This window comes from Nilaparvata lugens, chromosome 7, assembly GCF_014356525.2.
Source record: "Nilaparvata lugens isolate BPH chromosome 7, ASM1435652v1, whole genome shotgun sequence".
In the NCBI taxonomy this organism is placed as follows: Eukaryota; Metazoa; Arthropoda; class Insecta; order Hemiptera; family Delphacidae; genus Nilaparvata; species Nilaparvata lugens.
The window spans coordinates 19,865,511-19,887,106 of record NC_052510.1 but is presented as its reverse complement, the minus strand read 5'-3'; the positions used below and the strand labels follow the sequence as shown (position 1 = coordinate 19,887,106).

Genomic DNA, 21,596 nt, shown 5'->3' with positions numbered 1-21,596 from the left:
CAACTTTTTCAATTTATCTTTTTTTAGTTTTAACTTTGGGCTTCATTTACCTTATTTAAATTTAAGATCAAATTAATTTTGGAAAACTTGTCTTAGAGCTGGACTCTATTAAATAAATTGGATTCAAAACTAGTCTACAATGCCAACTAATTTACATATATTGATAAACGTCAAAAAACAATACACCTATTAGCATTGCTAATTTAAAAATGTGTTTGAAAAATAAGTTTATATGCATATTGACTCATTGAATTTTATCGTTTTGGTACAGTAGCTTCTATGAGTACAGTAATTAAAACATCTTGTGTAGAATTCAACGAATAAATTAATAAAACCAGTCAGAAGCTCTAAAATTATCATGGCCCGTAGCCGGGCTGGATATTTTGTTTTGGCTACTATTGTGTTTGAAGAAACACATTAAATTTGTCCGCACCAGTTATTACCTAGGTCGTTAGGTCATGTAGGCCCTGAATTTGATAAGTTGCGACCGGCCAGACTGATCAAGAGAGTCTATTATTATGGGCTGCACTTTAGTATATGGCCGTGGAATCTAGCATTAAGACCTACATAGATCGATAGAGGAGATCAAGACGAGATCAGCCATGTATAACATTGTTGTCGATTTCCAAGGATTAGCTGAAAAAACATGGCGGAAAGTTCAAAATTTTTATATCAAATTTTATTTTTAATAATTTTTTTATGGCTACAATATGTTTAAAACTAGTGCAATCTTATGTAAAATTTGACGAGGAATCCAATGAAACTAATATCAGGTTTGTAACTTCAGTAGTTTTTGAGATATTGCAAAAAGTGCACATTTTTGGTTTAAAAGAGGTGAACCTGTTTGCATGGTGATTGATAGGTATTTTAAACGATTGGATTTAGTAGAATGATAAATTCTAAAGAAAAAATGTCCAGTCACTTGATTGTCTAAACTCAAAATTTTTCGAGATATTTGGGCAAATAAAAATATTGCAACTCCATTTTTTGCTACCTAGGGAGAACTTAGGTTAGAAAAAGCTTAGATTGGGGAAAGTTTAGGTTAGGAGGAGTTTGGATCAGGAAAATATTAGGTTAAGGGAAGCTTAGGTTAGGAAAAGCTTAGATTAGGGAAAGTTTAGGTTAGGAGAAGCTAGGGTCAGGAAAAGCTTAGGTTAGGGAAATCGTAGTTTAGGAAAAGCTTATATTAGGAAAAAAGCTTAGGTTGGGAAAAGCTTAGGTTAGGGGGAGCTGGGTCTGAGAAAAGCTTAGGTCAGGGAAAGATGGGTTAGGAAAACTTGCATTAGAAAGAGCTAAGGTTAGAAAAAGCTTAGGAAAAGGTTAGAGGAATCTGGGTCTGGGTCTGGGGAAACCTTGTGTTAGGAAAAGTTTGGATTAGAAAAAGCTTAAGTTAGGAGAAGCTTAGGTTAGGGAAAGCTGGGTCTAAGAAAAGCTTAGGTTGGGAAAAGCTTGGGTTAGAAGAAGCTTAGGTTTGGGGAAGCTGGGTTTGGGAAAAGCTTAGGTTGGGGAAAGCTTGGGTTAGGAAAAGCTCAGATTAGAAAAAGTTTAGGTTAGGAAAAGCTTAGGTTAGAGAAGGCTGGGTCTGGGATAACCTTAGGTTAGGAAAAGCCTAGATTAGTAAAAGCTTAGGTTAGGGAAGCTGGGTCTGAGAAAAGCTTAGGTTGGGGGAGCTTGGGTTAGTAAAACTTAGGTTATAAAAAAGCTTAGGTTAGGGAAAGGTTGAATTGGGAAAAATCTAAGGTTAGGAAAAAGCTAAGATTGGGAAAAGCTTAGGTTAGAAAAAACTTAGGTTAGGGGAAGCTTAGGTTAGGAAAAGCTTAGATTAGTAAAAATCTAAGGTTAGGAAAAAAGGGAAGATTGGGAAAAGCTTAGTTTAGGGAAAGCTTGGGTTAGGAAAAGCTTACATTGGGAAAAGCTTAGGTTAGGAGAAGCTTGATTTGATTCAATTATTTTTACAATCTTTTAAAGCTTCTGAATTGCATTGGAAGCTGAATAAAATGTGATCCTAAATGTCGGTCTGCACTATGCCTATGCAAACATATTGAACTCTTCTAAAGCAAAAATACTACATTTTCTTGTATTTTTTCCAAATATATCTTAATAATCTATAACATTTTCTAACCTCAATTCTATTTTAATGAATTCCCTGCAAAAATCCCAATAAGATTCAGCCAATTTAGTAGTCACCAAAAGTAGTAAAAAAAATTAAATATGAGAATTGAAGAGTATTGAGTGTGCAATTTTTTTTATTTTCCCAAATATCTTGAACAATTTTGAGTTTAGGCATTGTGACTGAACATTTTTCCTTTATAATCTATGATTCTACTAAATCCGATAGTTTAATACCTATTAATTAACAAGTTAACCTTTTTTAAAGCAAAAAATTTGCATTTTTCTTTACAATATCTCAAAAACTACTGAAGTTACAAACCTGATATTAGTTTCATTAGATTCCTCGTCAAATTTTACATAAGATTGCACTAGTTTTAAACATATTGTAGCCATAAAAAATTATTAAAAATAAAAATTTATATAAAAATTTTGAACTTTCCGCCATGTTTTTTCAGCTAATCCTTGGAAATCGACAACAATGTTATACATGGTCGATCTCGTCTTGACCCCCTCTATCGATCTATGTAGGTCTCAATGCTAGATTCTGCGGCCCATAACTAAAGTGCCCCCTTATTATGACTTGAAATACAGTTTAAGAAATAAAAATGTGTTTTTCAGATAGCGTACTTCATACTTCTCTCCTTAGTCATGGTCAAAGTTCTGAATTGACTGTGTCTGGAAGAGAACCTGACTTGGTATTTGTAATAGGAGTTGATATTATAGTTAGGTCTAAAATGAACACGTTTTTACTTGAAGAAACATTTAAAAATAGATTAATTTTCAACTTTTATCTAGATGGTCTTGGCTGTCAGATTTGTATCTGATAAAAGCATCAGATTTGTCAAAAGCATCAGAGGTTCAGATGCTGTTTCTGTTGGCCTGAAAATATTTCTCCACAGAGTAGAATGGTTGATTCGTGTCCTGAAGCACCTGTTATGAAGGCTTCTTAATCTCATCAAGGCTAGCACCATAGAACAATCCTAATAGCTAAAGCCTGCAGAATGGTGTATGAAACGTCCAATTTCGCTTTTCCTCTTATGTTGTAGAAAGGTTTGCCAGCACTTCTTATCATCCTCAACCTCCAAAAATGAGAGAAGGAGCCTGAGTAATGACAAATGAGTTGAGACAATTAATTCCCTCCACTCATTATATTTTTTGTTCACGCGGTGCTTTTTACCGGTCAATTTTTTATTCACGCGGTTCACTCCTCTTTACCGGTTGATAAATATATTTATTAGAAAATGACTGATAATATATGACTCCTAGATGTATACTAATCAACTCAAGTTTCAAGGTCTTAAATTCGTTTTAACGTGTATTTCTGGATTGATGATTTTGTAGAGGGTTGATTTGTAAAGGAAATTTCTCTAGTATTTTAATATCGCAAATAAGGGTATGATCACATTGGATGCGTGTATGTGCAAATGCACGCGAGACCAGACATGCGTGAAGATTATAAACAAACTCAAGAAAGAGTTATAGAAACACGCTGTTACTTGTTTGTCGCTGCTCGCAATGAACGCCACTAGCAAGTGCAAGCGGTCAGTGTGAGTGTCCTCATCCATGGCTCTTTCCAGATTTTGTTTCTTATCTGCACGCGTGTTCATGCACGGTCTCGCGTGCTCTTTACATACGTGCATCCAATGTTATCATACCCTTAATGCTAGTCCAATTCTGAATACGATAGGACTAGAATACTGCAGATGGAAAATTATGTAGGTCAAGTATATAAGATACAGTTGTAAGCAGTAGGCATGTACATTTGTATACTGAAAATAAAATGGAACAGTATACAATAGAGAATGCATCACGTGTAGATTTTTTTTCAATGTTTATTGCAATCTAAAGATTTTATTTTAGTCTAAAGAGACGAACGAGCTATTTTTTCCTAATATAATAATGGGCTAAATATTAATAATATTGGTAGTCCTCACCATGACTACTACTCCTAGTAACTAGAAATTGAAATTAAAAAAGATAACAATAGTAATATAAATATATTTTATGTATTATAGATATATATTTACACTATCAACACTGCTCTGCTTTTCGCACTTTCACTCCAAAGCACTACACAACTGTAAGGCTCGATGCACATTTGCGTAAATACCAACTTATCGTATATACTCTATTATTTCAAAAGATCTATTGTTCCAATTAGGCTTTTGATCGAAGCTCCTATATTTCATAATAGTAATAATCAGAGGAAACAGAAACACAAAGTATGAATGGAGTTAACAAACAATGAAAACATAAGAAAATCATGGGAAACTACTCAGAATTCAGCTATGATTTGAAGCCAATACAGTAATACAGGGTGTCCACGCGGCGGGAAAACGGGAAATCCGGGAATTGTACGTGAATTTCATTTGGGCGGGAAATGTACGGGAATTTTGTCGAGATACGGGAATTTTTTGACACTTTCGTCAACTACCTAGCTAATTGTTTATTAATTAAGGACAGAGTTGCAATTTACCCAGTGGATAAGTGGTGTATTAGTGATGGATGATGCAGGTTGGTGTATCGATGTGGCGTTTTATTAATTTTATTAATATAGTGTATCGATACGGAATTATCGGTGCGTGTATTGATGGATTCTATCGGAACGAGGAGGTTTTTTTCGATATTCATTATTAAGGAATGTTTATTTATGCTGAACCGAACCTCGAACAGCGCAGCGAACCGTGCACTTCGCTGCGCAGCGCGCCGTGCAGCGAACCGCTCAGCAAATTCAAACAATAAAATGCTGTCAAGTGGTGAATCTTTTTCAATTTTAATAATTAAACATCCGTACTGTTAATTTATTTTACTAATTTCGGCTTCAAATCATCAGTTTTTGTAGTGTCAATGATATCTGAAATAATTTCAAAACATAGTAATGTTCCAATCACTTATTTTTTTCCAAACATGATTAGAATATTAATTGATTTGGTTTCTCTTATACATTTTTGTGAATCAATAATTGATCATCCATTGAATCGATAATATATGTAATGATTTATGTAATTTTCTCATTACGTGGCCTATACAAATTGTAATTTGTCTTTGGCAATGAATGGATTTTGATTTGATTGATAGGTAGTAAATAAAAATAAAAACCAATTGGAGAATTCAATCAAACAGGCTCTAGGATATTATAATATATTTGGTAACAAAAGGATTTAGAGTAGTTATAATAATCTATCACGAAAAATTAATATTATCCACCTTGCTTATCCGGTTTTGATCAGGGTCGTTTCAATTAAGCAAACATATTGGATAAACGTTTCCATCTGCTTAATGTTTTTGTTTTTAATTATGTATAGTCCAGTCAAGGAAGGGTTCTAGAGGGAAAAGTTTAGAGGACAATTTTTGACCCCGCATTTCTGTTTAAGGTAGTAAGGAGGTAAACATATAAAAAGTCCCCACCCTACCATCTGTGCTAAGGGGGTGGGTGGTTCAAAGGTACCATTTTTTGGTTTCTCGCAAATAAATCGAAAGCTATACATCTTACGGAGATGACTGTTCTATACAAAATTGCAGTTTACATAATTTCCTACAAACAAATTTTTCTATATCATCCATAGTTTTCGAGATATCCGCTCTTGAAGGTGTGACATTTTTGAAAAAAGAACAAGTTTGCTTCCATTTTTTGCTATTTCAGCTCTTATAACTTCTTAAAAATCGATGGAAATAATTCATGCTAATTATGAGCTCATAGAGCATCAAATTCTCTTCAATCTGATGTATAATTCCACACTTTACGCATTTCCCTACGACTTTTGCAGCAGATTTAGTGTTGAATGTGAAATTTCCAGTTTTACAACAATAGACCAATTGACAAAGGAATTTAGGAGGAGTGTTTTGAACACAATTTTTGACTTTGCAGCTTTTCAGTACTAGTTAGGAGGAGAACATGTCAAAAGTCCCCATCCCTACCCCATGTGTTGGAAGTGATGAGGGTGGTTTAAATGTTGCATTCTTTAGCTTTTTGCTTCCACGCTTATATCTTTGCAACAATGCGTTCAACCAAGATGACTGCTCTAAAATGAAGTTTGATAAATTCTCTACAGTTCCTGTTAAGTGGAGTTTTGTGATATTCCCAACAGTTTTCGAGAAATCCGGTCTTGAAAGTGTGGAATTGTTGAAATAGCAGGTTTTTATATAATTTTTAGCACTTATAACTCTCCAACAATGCATTGTAAAAAACAATGCTTATTGTAGGTTTGTAGAGCATTGAATTCTCTTCAATTTGATTCATTGTCTCACTATTTAAAGCTTTCCTCTCATTGTTATAGCAGCTTTGATGCGGGGGGTAAAATTTTCAATTCTGTAACGAGTTTCAATTCAGCTGTTCCACATCTTTAACAGAGGGGATGAAGATGTCCACTTATGCTATGTTTAACTTCTAAGTAGTCCTAATTGAGCTGCAAAGTCAAATATTGTGTTCCAGATACCCCCTTCAAATGTCATTGTCAAATGATCAATTGTTGAAGCATTGAAAATTCAACCCCCTACATTAAAGCTGCTATAACAATGAGGGAAAAACTTAAAATAGTGAAACAATACATCAAATTGAAGAGAATTTGATACTCCACAAACCTACAATGAGCATTGATTTTTACAATGCATTGTTGGAGAGCTATAAGCCCTGAAAGCGCCAAAAATTTGATAAAAACCTGTTATTCCAACAATTCCACACTTTCAAGCCTGGATTTCTCGAAAACTATTGGAAATATCACAAAACTCCACTTAACAGGAATTGTAGAGAATTTATCAAACTTCATTCTAGAGCAGTCATCTTGGTTGAACGCATTTTGCCAAGATATAAGCGTGGAAGCAGAAGCTAAAGAATGCAACATTTAAATCACCCTCATCCCTTCAACAAATGGGGTAGGGATGGGGACGGCTAGTGGGACGACGAACGGTTCGGAGAACTGTTTGTTTAACAGCTGAGTGTTAAAATTATGAAACATATGGCTAATGTTCGCTGCAGGGCGGATTGTCTCTACGCTGTTCGAGGTTCGGTTCGGCATGTGTGGAAATACCTTTATATCCATTTGAGGTATAGTTCTGTATCTGTTGTAGGTATTATCGATGTTGAAATTATTGATAGTAAATCAAATATTACACATATGTTTTTCAGAACCTGAAATGTTCTGTTTAATATTAGTCCAGTCAATATAGACATGAAGAAGGGGATGTGCTTTAAATATAATAATCTAGCTCTGATTTTTCAATATATTGTTTGGATACATAAGAGAAGTCCAGAACCAATTTTTGAATGCAAAATTTCCTTATGCTAGATACAGAATGGCCCAAACACCTCGTATTTTCGGTTCATTTTCTAGTTTTCAGCTTATTTCCGCCAAATCCAGTCGTCGGACAGTTAAATTTGTTCTCGCCTTTTTTGAGATTATAAAATTCTGAATAAAATTAAATCACTTGGAGCTCTCTATATGTAATGTGTTCTGAGTTACAAAAACTAGTAAAATTTCAACAAAATAATTAATTTTAATGAAGTTTAGTTTTCAATCAACAATATCTTCTGATTGTCACTATTCAAATGTATAATTCAAAATCACTTCGGGCGTAATTTTGTGCGCTCTCTGGTCTGAGGTTGAAGAGCACAAAATTACGCACAGAGGGATTTTGAATTGTACATTTAAATTGTGGCAATCGGAAGATATTGGAAATTTTGCATGAAAAATTGGTTCTATACTCTTGACTCTTCTAATGTATCCATACAATTTACTGAAAAATCAGAACTATAATATATATTGCAAACACCAATGTATATACCGGTAGTGACTGGACTATAATGTTTTAAAGGGTAAAGGCAAAGGTTAGGAAGTTTCGTTTTTTCTTCTAAATTGCCTTTTTTATATTTTTCGAAATACATAGTTGTAATTGTATAATGATGCTACATTTTGATGAATAACATACTTTCGCACTTTTGAAATTGTTATCTAAGAATATTATATTTTTCCAAATTGACCCCCCTTCTAAGTAACCCGATAACCCCCCCCAACCTATATTTTTACATGTGTTTTAACCAGCGAGGAAAACCGGGAAAAACGTGAAATATACGGGAAATGTACGGGAATTTTCTGTGCCTGAATTAGTGGACACCCTGTAATAGTTCTTAGAATTTTATTCAGAGCAAGATGTTATTGATCAAGTACTGTAATAATAGTACAATTATTATTACTTTTACCTCAATGCAATAACAATGTATGTTATTGTATTAAATCCAAAACAATATAGCTCTTATTATGGATTTTCAACAATCATATTATATTTATAGTGAAAAAGTCTAGGACAGTTTCTAAATAAAACTTCGAAAAAAACATTTGAAAAATATTGAGTACTGTACATATAGAATGGTTTGATATGGCGGAAGGTGTGGCTCGTTCATCAATTGGGCTAGTCAGTCGGGTCGAGCGAGGGGTTTGTTACCACTGTCTGAAAAAATGGCTTTTGGTGGCCCTGAAAAAGGGCCAAGTTTGTTGCTGGTGGCCCTGAAAAGGGACCAAGATTGTTGCTGGTGGCCCTAAAAGGGACCAAGGCAGGCTAGATGTTTAGTAGTCGTCGACTGGCGCGATACCACGCTGAGCGAGGGTCCCGGGCAGGTCCGTCTGGTGCGTGAGCAGGCCGGCAGGGGCTCAAGTCAATGGTTCGCAGTCTCCACTCTGGTTTACCCGGGCTACGGAGAGGGCTGACCGGGTGATCTACTAGCCAGAGGTCGTGCCGAATCTCCGCCGGGAGGACCTCCTCGACCACTTCCTCGTTTAGAAGGGGCCTTCGGTCAAACCCCGGGCAGGCAGGGTCGTAGGCTTCTGCTGCACACACTCCGATGTCGGTTCGGCACCCAACCCGCACATCCAGAACCGCGCGCCAGTTGTTAGGCTGGGGCGCTAAGTCTTGGGACGCAGCTGGCGCGGCAGTGTACAGCCTCAGCCTCTCCTCCACCTGGCGAAGCCGACGTAGGGCCCTCCTCTTCTGGATTCGGCGGCCGGCTCGGTTCCTCCTAGGCATCGGCTGGGTAGTAGTCAAGGAAGACACCTCAGGTTGCGGTTAGTCTCGCCGTGGTTCCCTCATTGGCCTGCTCGCTGCTCTGCTCCTAGTCTTGGTAGTGGTCTCGGCTGGTAGTGGTCTCGGCTGGTGGTCTCTTCTGGCTCTTCAGTGGAAGGCTGCTAGTGAGCAAGTGCTATCGAGGGTAGCTGAGTAGCCCCCTTTTATTCACAGTCCCCGAGTTCACCTGCGCTGCTATTGGCCGGCGGTGCTCGGCCAATAGAAACGCAGGAACGGGTGGCGGCGACTGAGGCGCACCCTGGTGGCGGGTGGGTCAACCACTCATTTGGTTGATGCGTGGCGTGGGGAGCAGAGCAGAGAGGCAGGCTGAAAGGTAGCGAACGCGAGGGAGGTATCAATTCCCCCCCCCCCGTTTGAGGTAGCCACGGCGGGAATTTATTGATTGCAAAAACAAGATACAATGTTTACAAAATATACAAAAGTGCCATTGGGCGATAATTTTACAGAAGTGAGACCAGAAGGGTCTCCCCCAACAGGTGGATTGTGGTCAATAATTACAGAAATAAGACCAGAAGGGGTCTCCCCCAACAGGTGGGTTGTTATTCCAAGAGATGTTGCTGGTTGGTGGTTGGAGCCCGGGCATAGTTGAGTCTCGTACACCTTGATGGTCTCGTTGTCATGGGTGATCCAGTAGACAGCTCCTTGGTTGTGGGCGACCATATATGGTCCCTTCCATCTGGGTGCTAGGCCCGCATGGAATTTCTGAGCCTTGTTTGAGAGTTGATGATTCCATGTGAGCACCTGGTCGCTGATCTGGTAACGAGGCTGTGTCTCAGCTATCGGGTCTCCCTTCCTATTGAGATAATTTTCTTGGTTCAACATGGCTTCACATTGGATTGCGGTCAGTGTGTGTAGACGCTGGTTAATATGGTCTTTGTGCGGTTCGAGTTGATTTTCGGGCCAGTGGCTCCATTCCCCTGGCCGTGGAAGGGTTTGGCCAAACAGGATTTGACTGGGGCTGTATCTTGTTGCCGTGTTCTGTCGATTTCGCAGGGTGAATAGCACGGATGGTAGTTGGTTCTCCCATTCTTGGTGTTGTTCTTGTAGGCGGATCCGTAGTCCCTTCTTGAGTTCCTGGTTCCTTCTCTTGGTAGGGTTGGCTCGGGGGTGATAAATTGGCGTGGTGTAGTGTAAGACTCCCCATTTGAGGCAGAGTTCGTTCCATAGTTTCCCCGTAAACTGAGTGCCATTGTCGGAGAGTAGGATTTTTGGGTATCCCCATCTGGGAAACAGGTGCGTATCCATCGTGCGGCCAATCGTGTTGGTGTCGCCGTGAGGCAGCGGGTAGGCTTCTATCCACCTGGAGAAAGAATCAGTGATGACCAATATGAATCGATTTCTTCGCTTGGAGAGTGGGTAGGGGCCCATCAGATCAAGACATACGGTTTCCCATGGTCTAGTAGACCGTCGCAGTCGTTGTGTAGGTTTGTGATTCCGGTTGTACGCTTTTGAGCAGCTACAACAGCAGGCAATTTTGTATGTACGCGGTTATCTGTGCCTTCATACGGGGCCAAGTGTAGTATGTAGCAATGTTTTGGTAGGTTTTGGCATAGCCTGGATGTCCCATTAGATCATCGTCATGATAGCGGAACAGTAGCCGGGTGCGAAAGTTGGGCGGTATGACTATTCGCCAACCATCGCGTGTCTTCTTCTCCCAGAGTCAGTTGTGTAGGCGGTAACTGGTGAGGAATACTTGATCAGTTCCCGGTTGATCCTCCAACGGTCGGGGTTCGATCTCCATCCATTGTTGCACCTGCGTGTTGATCTGGTTGTCTGTGGCCTGTGCTTTCCGAATCTCTTCTAACAGTTCAGTTTCGGTTGCAATGCTTGCTAGCGTAGCGGGTTCACTGATGACTGGCAGGATGTCGGGAGGCATGGTTCGTTCTAGTTGTTGACTGGTCTCCTCAACTTTTTCGTTGTCAGGTTGCCGTGACAGTGCGTCGGCAAACTGATTCTCTTTACCCGGGCAGTGTTCTAGGGTGAAGTCAATTCTTGTAGGAGCAGGGCCCATCGAGTGAGTTTGGCATGGCTGTCCTTTGCAGTTTGTAACCAGGTAATCACCTTATTGTCGGTACGGAGTATGAATGGCCTGCCTTCCAGGTAAGGGTGATATTGCTTTATTGCCCAGACAACCGCAAGGCACTCTTGTTCGTTACTGTGATACTGTTGTTCCGTGTGGTTCAGCTTGGCACTGGCGTATGCGATCACCTTACGGTCATTGTTGATTTCTTGGTATAGGACGGCCCCTATACCGACCTTGCTGGCATCTGTCTGTAGGATGAAGGTCTTGGAGAAATCTGGTCGACAGAGTGGTTGGATGTTGGCGGTCAATGCTTGTAGGCAGTGGAAAGCTGTCTCTTCTGTTGGTGATCATTTCCATCGCGTCTTCATGCTAAGTAGCTCAGACAGAGGCGCACAAACGTCAGCGGCGTTGGGTAAAAATTCTCGTAGCCAGCCGACTACTCCAAGAAATTCTCGCAGTTTCTTTCTGGTGGTGGGTGGTTGGGCAGAAGTCACAGCTAGGATAGCCTGCGGTTTGGCTTGGTTGCCCTTGGAGGTGATTATGTGACCGAGGTATTCAAGTTGCTTGCGGCCGATCTGGCATTTTGCTGCTGAGACAGAGAGATTGTATAGATTTAACCGTTCAAACACTTTGGCTAAGTGGAGTAAGTGTTCTTCCCAGGTATCTGAGTACACAATGATGTCGTCGAGATAAGCGTAGCAGAACTTGTCAACGTATCCACTCAGTACCTTGTTCATCATGGATTGGAAGCAGCTGGGTGCATTTCGTAGGCCAAAAGGCATGACCTTAAATTGTAGCTTTTCACCGTAGGGAGTGGTGAAGGCCATGTAAGGTCGAGACTGGGGTGCGAGTGGTACCTGCCAGTATCCCATCCGTAGGTCGAGTGAGCTGAATATTTTTGAAGTTCCCAGGCTTCGAATGACGTCCTGTAGGGTCATCTGCGGTGCCGTGGCTGGAACGGTGATGGAATTCAGCCATCGGTAATCGATGCAGAACCGTGATGTGCCGTCCTTCTTGGGGACAACAACGATTGGAGAGTTGTAAGGCGAATCACTGGCTTCTACCAGGTTGCGTTCCTTGAGGGCGGCAACTTTGGACTCGATAATTTGCAGTTTCTCCCGTGAGTATCGGTAAGGCCGCTGGCTGCATATTTCTGAGCTGTTGAGTTGAATTGTCATGGTGGCAGCCGTGGTGATGGAGGGTGGCTTCTGCTCCATGAACAATTTTGTGTTTTGTTGCAGTAATACTGTTAACCGTCGGTGCTGGTCGCTGGGCGTGTCTTCTAGTAACTTGTCAACCAGGTGAGTGTCCATCTCTACTGAGACTGGTGGTTGCGCTATCCAGAAGATCGTATCTCGCTGCGTCTTGCCGTAGATTAGCCTGTCCTGCTCAAAGTCAAGCACTGCCTTATTCTCCCGAAACCATGGTCGTCCCAAGATGATGTCTTCGCGTAGGTCAGGTAGACCTAGGAAGGGAATATTTTGAATGTGCTGTTGGATCTGGAGTTCCAGATGTCCTTGTATGGCCGTTTTGCAGCTAGTGGGACGGTTGGCCAGCAGTATAGGTAGCTTCAGCGGTTGGATCCGTGTACCATGGTCGAGGTGGGCAGCTCTCACGAAGTTGTGCGTTGTGGCTGAATCGAGTAGAGCATGTAGTTGTTTACCCGCGAGGATGACAGGGATCTGGGGTAGAGTCTGTCCGTCTATCTGGATCACGGCTAGGTTCGGTGCTTGGCTGGGCGGAGGGCTGGTGATGTGGTTGTTGACTACTGGGGCGGCAGTGTTGGTGACCTTGTCGGTGACTGCGGCCAGGGCAGTGTTGGTGACCTGGTGGCTGACTGTGGCTGGGGCAGTGTTGGTGACCGGCTGGTTGATGGCGGCTGGGTCAGTGTTGGTGACCTGGTGGCTGACTGCGGCTGGGGCAGTGTTGGTGACCTGGTGGCTGAATGCGGCTGGGTCAGCATTGGTGACCTGGTCGTCGACTGTGGCGAGGGCAGTGTTGGTGACTCCGTCCATGACAGCGATCCCGGTAGGTGGCGGGTGCGTGTGGGTCACAGTTGCATGTTCCTCCCCAGGCTGGTGGTCGATGACGCGCTCATCGTCGGCTGGTGATGCTGTCCTCTCGCGGGCCAGTAGAGGCGCGGCTGCTGGGTGCTGTGGAGAGTCTCTGTCAGCCGGGAAGAGCAAGGGGTCTTCGGTGACATTGGAAGGAGACTTAGCGATGCTAGCAGGGTCTACGGTGGCGTGACGGGTTGGCAATTGATCTGTTGTGAGTGAGACGGTCATGAGTGACGGCTGGGTGGTTGACACGCAAGGGTGTGCCGGACGCGGTTGCTGTTGTGAGACGGTGACCTGGGTGATGACTGGTACTGGGTCATTCTTGATAGCCCGTGGAGGTGCGGCTGCTAGGTACCGTGGAGAGTCTCAGTCAGCCGAGAAGAGCGAGGGGTCTTCGGTGACGTTGGAAGGAGGCTTGGTGACGCTGGCAGGATCCACAGTGGCCAGGTGGCGTGACCAAGGAATGACTGGCTGGCCAGTTCGGTGACAGTTATCGCTTGTAGTTGGGGTGGTGACCTGCGAGGCTTGCACTGCGGGTCTTGCACCTCATCGTTAGTGTAGTGGACTCCTACTTTCCGTGCTGGAGGGGTGGAGTCTGAGTCTCTCCAGTATCGCCGTTTCCCTGCCATTTCTTCGCGAGTTCTGGGCAGTCGCGATGAAAATGCTTGGCCGGGCAGTAATGACACTGAGGAAGCTGGTTGTAGTTGAACCTCGGCGGCGGCTCTCGATGGGGTGGCCCTGCGGGTGCCGTAGGTTGAGGCGGCTTATATTTTGGTCGACTGTTGAGGTCGGTTTCCAGGTCGTTGGCGATCATGATCAGCTCTTCATAGTTCGTGGGACGAGCAGCTCGAACTAGGGTGCGAAGCTCGGAACTCAGCTGACCGATGAGCAGGGCGATCACCTCGTCTTCAGCCAGGTTGGTTCCTAAGCGCTGCTGTAGTTGGAGCTTCTGACGGATGAATCGCTCCACTGGCTGGTTCGGTTTGTGGGTGGTGCCATAAAATTCCGTGTGAGCGGCTGCGATTTTATGGGCTCCTGAGAAACGGGCCTGAAGTCGGTCACGGAACTGTTCCCAGGTGGTGACAATTCTCCGTAGTCTCTCCACCAGGCGGCGGCGTCGTCTTGTAGTTGCACTTTTAGAAGCATGACCCAGGTATAGCTGGGAATGTGGTGACCCTGTAGCAGCTCGGTGCACTGTCGCATGAAGGTGATGGGGTCTTCATGGAGCTTGCCGCGGAAGAACGGTAGCAGGGTCGCTATGCTGGTCAGCTGGCTGAGGTTGCCGGTGTAGCTGACGGCTGGAGCCGGTAAGTTGGCCATGTTGCTGGTTGCGGTAGTGGCGTGACTAGAGGTTGACGGTGGAGCAGGCAGGTTGACGGTCAGCGCGCTGGGTTGCAGGGTGGTTGGTCGAGCGGGCTCGCTGGTGAAGGCGGGTGGCTGCGTTGCCCCGGTTTCGCTGGTGGAAGCGGGCGGCTGCGTCGTGCTGCTGTCGGTTTGACCGGTGGTCTGTGCAGGCCAGCCGGCGAATGTAGACTCGGTGTGCTGGCTGGTTGACTGCATCGAATCTTCGGTGGTCGTATCTCCACTGTCTCCGGCTCCGGTTCTAGTCGCTACCATGTTCAGGTGTTATGGGCGCCACTGGGAAATTGCCTGTTCCCAGACAGGTATTCTGAATTGAAAGATTCAGAGACACATTTTGTTGAAAGAAAATAAGTTTGAATTTTTTGTGTGAAAAATTCAAGACATACATTTAGATGAAAAATTTAAGACATACATTTAGTTGAAAATTTAGGTTGACATTTTGTTTGAAAAAAAAGTTTTGACAGTGGTAACGGGTTACTGTATCTCCATACAGTGAGTGGCCCCACGTTGGCAGGCGCCAATAATTGATATGGCGGAAGGTGTGGCTCGTTCATCAATTGGGCTAGTCAGTCGGGTCGAGCGAGGGGTTTGTTACCACTGTCTGAAAAAATGGCTTTTGGTGGCCCTGAAAAAGGCCAAGTTTGTTGCTGGTGGCCCTGAAAAGGGACCAAGATTGTTGCTGGTGGCCCTAAAAGGGACCAAGGCAGGCTAGATGTTTAGTAGTCGTCGACTGGCGCGATACCACGCCACGCGAGGGTCCCGGGCAGGTCCGTCTGGTGCGAGAGCAGGCCGGCAGGGGCTCAAGTCAATGGTTTGCAGTCTCCACTCTGGTTTACCCGGGCTACGGAGAGGGCTGACCGGGTGATCTACTAGCCAGAGGTCGTGCCGAATCTCCGCCGGGAGGACCTCCTCGACCACTTCCTCGTTTAGAAGGGGCCTTCGGTCAAACCCCGGGCAGGCAGGGTCGTAGGCTTCCGCTGCACACACTCCGATGTCGGTTCGGCACCCAACCCGCGCATCCAGAACCGCGCGCCAGTTGTTAGGCTGGGGCGCTAAGTCTTGGGGCGCAGCTGGCGCGGCGGTGTACAGCCTCAGCCTCTCCTCCACCTGGCGAAGCCGACGTAGGGCCCTCCTCTTCTGGATTCGGCGGCCGGCTCGGTTCCTCCTAGGCATCGGCTGGGTAGTAGACAAGGAAGACACCTCAGGTTGCGGTTAGTCTCGCCGTGGTTCCCTCATTGGCCTGCTCGCTGCTCTGTTCCTGGTCTCGGCTGGTAGTGGTCTCTGGTAGTGGTCTCGGCTGGTGGTCTCTTCTGGCTCTTCAGTGGAAGGCTGCTAGTGAGCAAGTGCTATCGAGGGTAACTGAGTAGCCCCCTTTTATTCACAGTCCCCGAGTTCACCTGCGCTGCTATTGGCCGGCGGTGCTCGGCCAATAGAAACGCAGGAACGGGTGGCGGCGACTGAGGCGCACCCTGGTGGCGGGTGGGTCAACCACTCATTTGGTTGATGCGTGGCGTGGGGAGCAGAGCAGAGCGGCAGGCTGAAAGGTAGCGAACGGGAGGGAGGTATCAGGTTTGATATTCAATACAACCAAAACTTCTTCAATTTTGATTATTCTCGATAGCCGCTAGGCCATTTGACTAATTTGGAGGCTCTGAATCCGAATCTGAAATCACAATAATTTATCTATCACCATTTTTACGCGTTTTAGGTTTTTGAAGTGGAGAATGAAACTCGGCTTGCCCGCCATGACATAAATAAAGTGGCGGCTTGCATGCATCAGCAGAGCGTCGGCAAAGCGTGAGCAGGTGTGTGACGCTGTAATGTGCACTTCTCCGTCCGGAACCCATATACTTCTAACAACTTTTAGAACGCCAGTAAGCTTGTTGTCGCTCTGGTCGTAAAACCGCGACTAGAAATGACGCAAGTGTGCACCGGGCCTAAGGGTTTGGTCCGCTTCAATCTGCGCAGCATATGTGTGTTGTCAAGTAGCTGAGCGACTTCTCCATTTTCATGCCGTTGGATCCTTTCTGCATGCTTGCGTGCGAAGCGCCCAATCTCTGTTGCAACGAACTCCACCTCCGGGTGTCTGTGACTGTCAGCGTTCCGGCTGAATGTTGGAGCATCAACGATGTTTCTCAAAACTTAGTTCTGGAATCGTTGAATTACATCGCCATTGCTCTTGCTGGCACAGCCCTAGAGTTGGATTCCATACTTCCATATGGGTTTCAGGATTTGCTTGTATATGAGGATCTTGTTGTTGGTAAAAAGAGAAGAATTTCGGCCTATCAACCAGTAGATTTTTCTATAATCTATTCCTAATTCTTCTATCTTTTTCTTCACGTAAGCTTTCCAACGCAACCTTGCATCCAGAGTCATGCCTAGGTGTTTGGCCTCGTTAGCAAATGGAAACATGCTTCCCATTTATGGATAGGGGGATTTGCTTACATTTCCTGTTTGTGAAGTTGACTTGGACAGACTTGGTCTCATTTAGTCTGGTTTTCCAAAATTTAGCCCAACTGGAGATTCAGCAGCATCTTGAAGTTTCCTCATAGATTCCTGACTGTTGTCACCCAGACACAGCTGTGTCATCAGCAAATGTTGCCACTGTATCATTTTCCAACTCAGGTAGATCGCTAGTATACGGTAGATATAGAATTGGACCAACAACACTACCTTGAGGTACTCCTGCTCTAATTTCTTTTAGCTCAGAATAGGCGGCTTCCTGCTTGACTCTGAAATATCTTCCCATTGGGAGCATAGTTCTTAATTTTGCTAATAGACCTCTATGCTACATCTTATCCAAGTAATCTTATAGACCTCTATGCCACATCTTATTCAAGTATCCACATCTTATGAAATGCGTGGGCAACATCCAGGAATACTGCACTACAAATTTTCTTCTCTTCAAGAGCCATTAACAAAATATATTATTAAGTATAAAGACAATTTTTCTATGATAAATAAATCTCAGTACAATTTTAGACCAAATACTATCAATAAATACGAAGTTTATTATGCAAAATTTACACTAGTTAAGAGACAGTTGATATATTTGAGCAGCAAGTTTATAAATATATTACCTTTTAATTTAACACATATAACTAGAGATACCAGTAATGATATAAAAAATTGAATAATTGCAAACTATTTCACTTCAATAGAAAACCTTATTTAAATTAAAATTTATTGTATCCCTTATAATTTATTTACTTTCCTCTTTTCTTCATTCTCAGAAATGACTCAATGATGAGGTTTTTTTTCAAATATTATTATAATATTTTCGATTTGCAACGGTCACCAGCGGGCAAAGTTTATTCTTTTGCTGGTGATGCCATATATAACACGTAAACTATATATACATACGTGAAGAGATATTTATGATTTTGTATTATTATTTTCTTATTTTTAAGTTAACACTTGTATTTTGTTTAAATTTATTGTTCATCATATTTGATTTGCTCTTTATTTGTGATTGTTTTTTTAAATGGCGAAATAAATTATTTCATTTGATTTCAACTAAATTGGTGATTCTGTGGACTTGCTATATGGTAGTGAGTTTCTCTCTGAATCCGAATTGATGTTTTGGAATCAACTTCTTCATCTCTATAATTGGCTTTAATCTTTTCAAAAGCATTTTTTCAAATAGTTTTGAAATTTCAGGTGGGAGAGAGATTGGCCTGTAAGATGTAACTTCATGTGGTGTTTTTATTTCACGTGTGGATAATATTATCTTGATTATATCACGATTTACTGAATTTGATTTGTAAGTTGTAATTTATCTATTTCAACTTCCAGGAATAATTGAATTTAGTTATTTAATGTTTTCTTACAGATTCTTGAAATCATTCATTCTAAGGATGAGAGCGGCCGGAAGTTTGTAGAGTTCCTAATCCATTTTCAGGTAACTTATAGTTTCAAATCATTCAATATTCTACCTAATCTACAATATTTTTGTTAAAGCATTAATTATATAACAATAGTATTATGTATTAATTAATTATTAACTAATATAATTGGTGATTGGAATGAAGTATGGAATCTGTTTCATAAGTTACATATCTAATCAAATACTTTATGAGGTGAATATCATTTATATATGAAACGACATTATCCTCACTCGTGCTTCGGATTAAGTTTATAAAATAATTGGACTTTTTCAATCCTTATATTCTTGTATTGGATATTCTCACTTTGCAATAGAATGTAATACTTTTACTAAGTATGTATTCAAACGATTTTTTATTATATTATTCAAACTGATGTGCTGGTGAATACTTGAATTCACTAAAGGCACTGAGGCTGTGAGAAGTTTAAAAATAACTGCGATGATGAAAAATAACTATACATTATCAGTTTTGATTCTTATCTATGAATTTATTGTTAGCTCTGATAATCTTCTATTGTGGCGATAAGCTAACAACAAGATGAGTATCCAAAGTCAATTATCTCTCTCACTCCAAATAACTCTATGTTTTCCGATGCTGCATTTTTATCGGTAGTGTAATTTTATGTAGTTATATTCTGCATTTGAAGTTGATTTGTTGAGTTGTGTAGGTTTATTTGTTAGTTGGAATCGGGAACTTATTTTATCGTGCCATTGTTTTTGAAAGATTCAAACCAGCTTCATGGATTAAAAACGTTTTTGCACAAGGAAATTTCAAAAAGAATCTTTCTTATTCTTATCTTATTTGTTATTTGATTCACTATTCTGATAGACACCATATTTTTTCCCAAAGATTTGTTTGGTGATTATTTCATTTGGTGATTGTGTGATTCACATATTAGGGGTTTTTATTCAAACAAGAAGGATAGGAAGTCGATTGGATTATTGTTCACATTTACTAACGTAATAATATATTGATCGAATTTTCACTCAATTTTTGAAAAAGATTATCTTTTGTTATCAATGGCTTAATGCCAAATAATTAGTTGAGAGAACTGCTTAATGTTGAGAAGCTCAGCAGACAAACGAGTTAGAAAGGTAATTGTATTTACCAACATTTCATCAGTGAAATTATTTTATCTTGTATAATTTAGTATTTGGATGGAATTGTTTGGATAAAATTAATAATAGAAATTAGGAATTTATATTTTGAAATATATGATATTAGATTGAATGTGGATGTTTGTAATTCAATGGCACCAATGTATAATAAAACCAATTCATTTATGATAATCCTTAAAAAACATGTATATTAAAATATATTCAATTCATAATGAGTATCACTTGGAAATCATCTTATTTCTTTTTTAAACACAAATCACAGGAAATTATGATTGCTAGACAACGTGTGATTGTACTTTAATACACTTGGAAAACGTATAAAATACGGCTGAAAAGTGATGTACATTGAAACGTTTAAATTTATGACTTTCAATGTTCAACAATGAAAAACTTTGTATTGATATCGTTCTTATAATGACAAATTTATACGCTGATCTGAAGATATGAATGAAAAACTACAATATGAAATTTTGCTATGGTTCAAGTTATCTGATGTAACAATGTTGAATTGAATCAAATTTACATCTTGTAAACTAATTTAAAATTCTAGCTCATATGGAACGAGTCGTTTATCATGAATTATTTATTTCTATTGATAGGACACACTGGTACATATCAGTTCAATAATCCATGATCCAATTGCTACAAAGTTTTGTTACCAATTCATAGATTGTGTTTGCTCAGTATTGATGTTCTAATTCCAATTATTGAAAACTTGATGCAGCGGTCGGTAACCGTGTTCGTTAATGTATTGTTCTAATTTCTTCAATAGCCAATTACTAACGTTTTTTTTTGGAGTAGTGTCAATCCATTAAAAATAATTTTTATTCTTTCAGATTTCAAGTTACGGTACCTCTCAACCAGGGTACTTGCAGTACTATATAAATTTGTTGTTTTCAACTTATGAAAATTTTGATTTCTGAGTCTAATTTTGATATTTCTAACGGTTAAACTTTGTTTGTCACCACAGGGTTGGAATCAAACTTGGGATAGATTAGTAACTGAAGACTTCATTCTGAAAGACACGACTGAAAACCGACAACTCCAGAAAGAATTGGCCGAAAAAGCACAATTGACCAGGTACAGGTAATATTCTGATGAATAATTTCAATCTCGGCTTTCTTTTTCATTACTTTCACTTTTCTTGCTACTTATCAAATTGTTTCCTCACGGTGCAATTCCTTAGCGATGACTCGAGCCACACCGCTAGAGCCGCGTGGTTAAATTGGCTGCGGCTAGAGCTCATAACCTATATATTCATCAGAATCGATGATTCTTTAGATATGAATCGTAAAAGCAATATATTGGCCAAAACTTGCAGCTCATCTGCCGACATATTCATACAACGTCACTTATGAATAGCACTTCTACTTGTCCTCAAACTTGGCCTTTGTGCTATTAAATCTTGTACAGTTGTTAATTGATAAGCTTCATTAACATGAAGAAGATCCTCTCTTATGAGGTTACCTAGATTCAACTCAAAATAGCAAGAAATAATTCATTTATCAAATCCGATTAGTTATAATCAATGTGGAAAAAATCGGAATAAAATTCATGTCGATATCATGAGAAAGATCACCATTTTCAATTCTTCAAATGGATCTTTAAAACCCAAAATTATGTTAACCAAAACAAAATAAAAAACCGTTATCAATAACTCTTACTTGGTTTTGGCGAAATAATTCGTGATAACGATAGTTCACTTCTCGGACTAGCGTTCACTCACACCATAATCTATCAGTATTTTTAATGGCACAGATAAAACTGAAATTAGCGTTGCATTTTGCATTAGGCTGCGATTATGAAATCGGAGTGATTGGCACCGTTGCTTTCGAATTACTGCATGGAACGGTTGTGAAAAGTACAAAGTTGTCTTTAGAATGTTGTGTTCTGATGTTTGAAGTTTCGACTTGTCTTCGATGTGAGCGTAGCAAACAATCTAAAAACTGTGAAGTATTGATTT

At 41.1% G+C, this 21,596-nt stretch overlaps 1 protein-coding gene across 4 annotated transcripts in view; it reads left to right on the top strand.

Moving 5' to 3' along the window:
* Window positions 1–21,596, top strand: part of LOC111055562 (male-specific lethal 3 homolog) — a 31,608-nt gene that overhangs the window by 585 nt on the left and 9,427 nt on the right. Inside the window, exons 2-3 of one of the 4 annotated variants that reach the window (XM_039432299.1) lie at window positions 18,461–18,529; window positions 20,604–20,713. In XM_039432299.1, the coding sequence (XP_039288233.1) occupies window positions 18,461–18,529; window positions 20,604–20,713 (179 nt within the window). Of the gene's footprint in view, window positions 1–18,460; window positions 18,530–19,083; window positions 19,610–20,603; window positions 20,720–21,596 lie in introns of those variants that run through there. The other 3 variants (XM_039432297.1, XM_039432301.1, XM_039432300.1) reach the window with 3 other exon arrangements.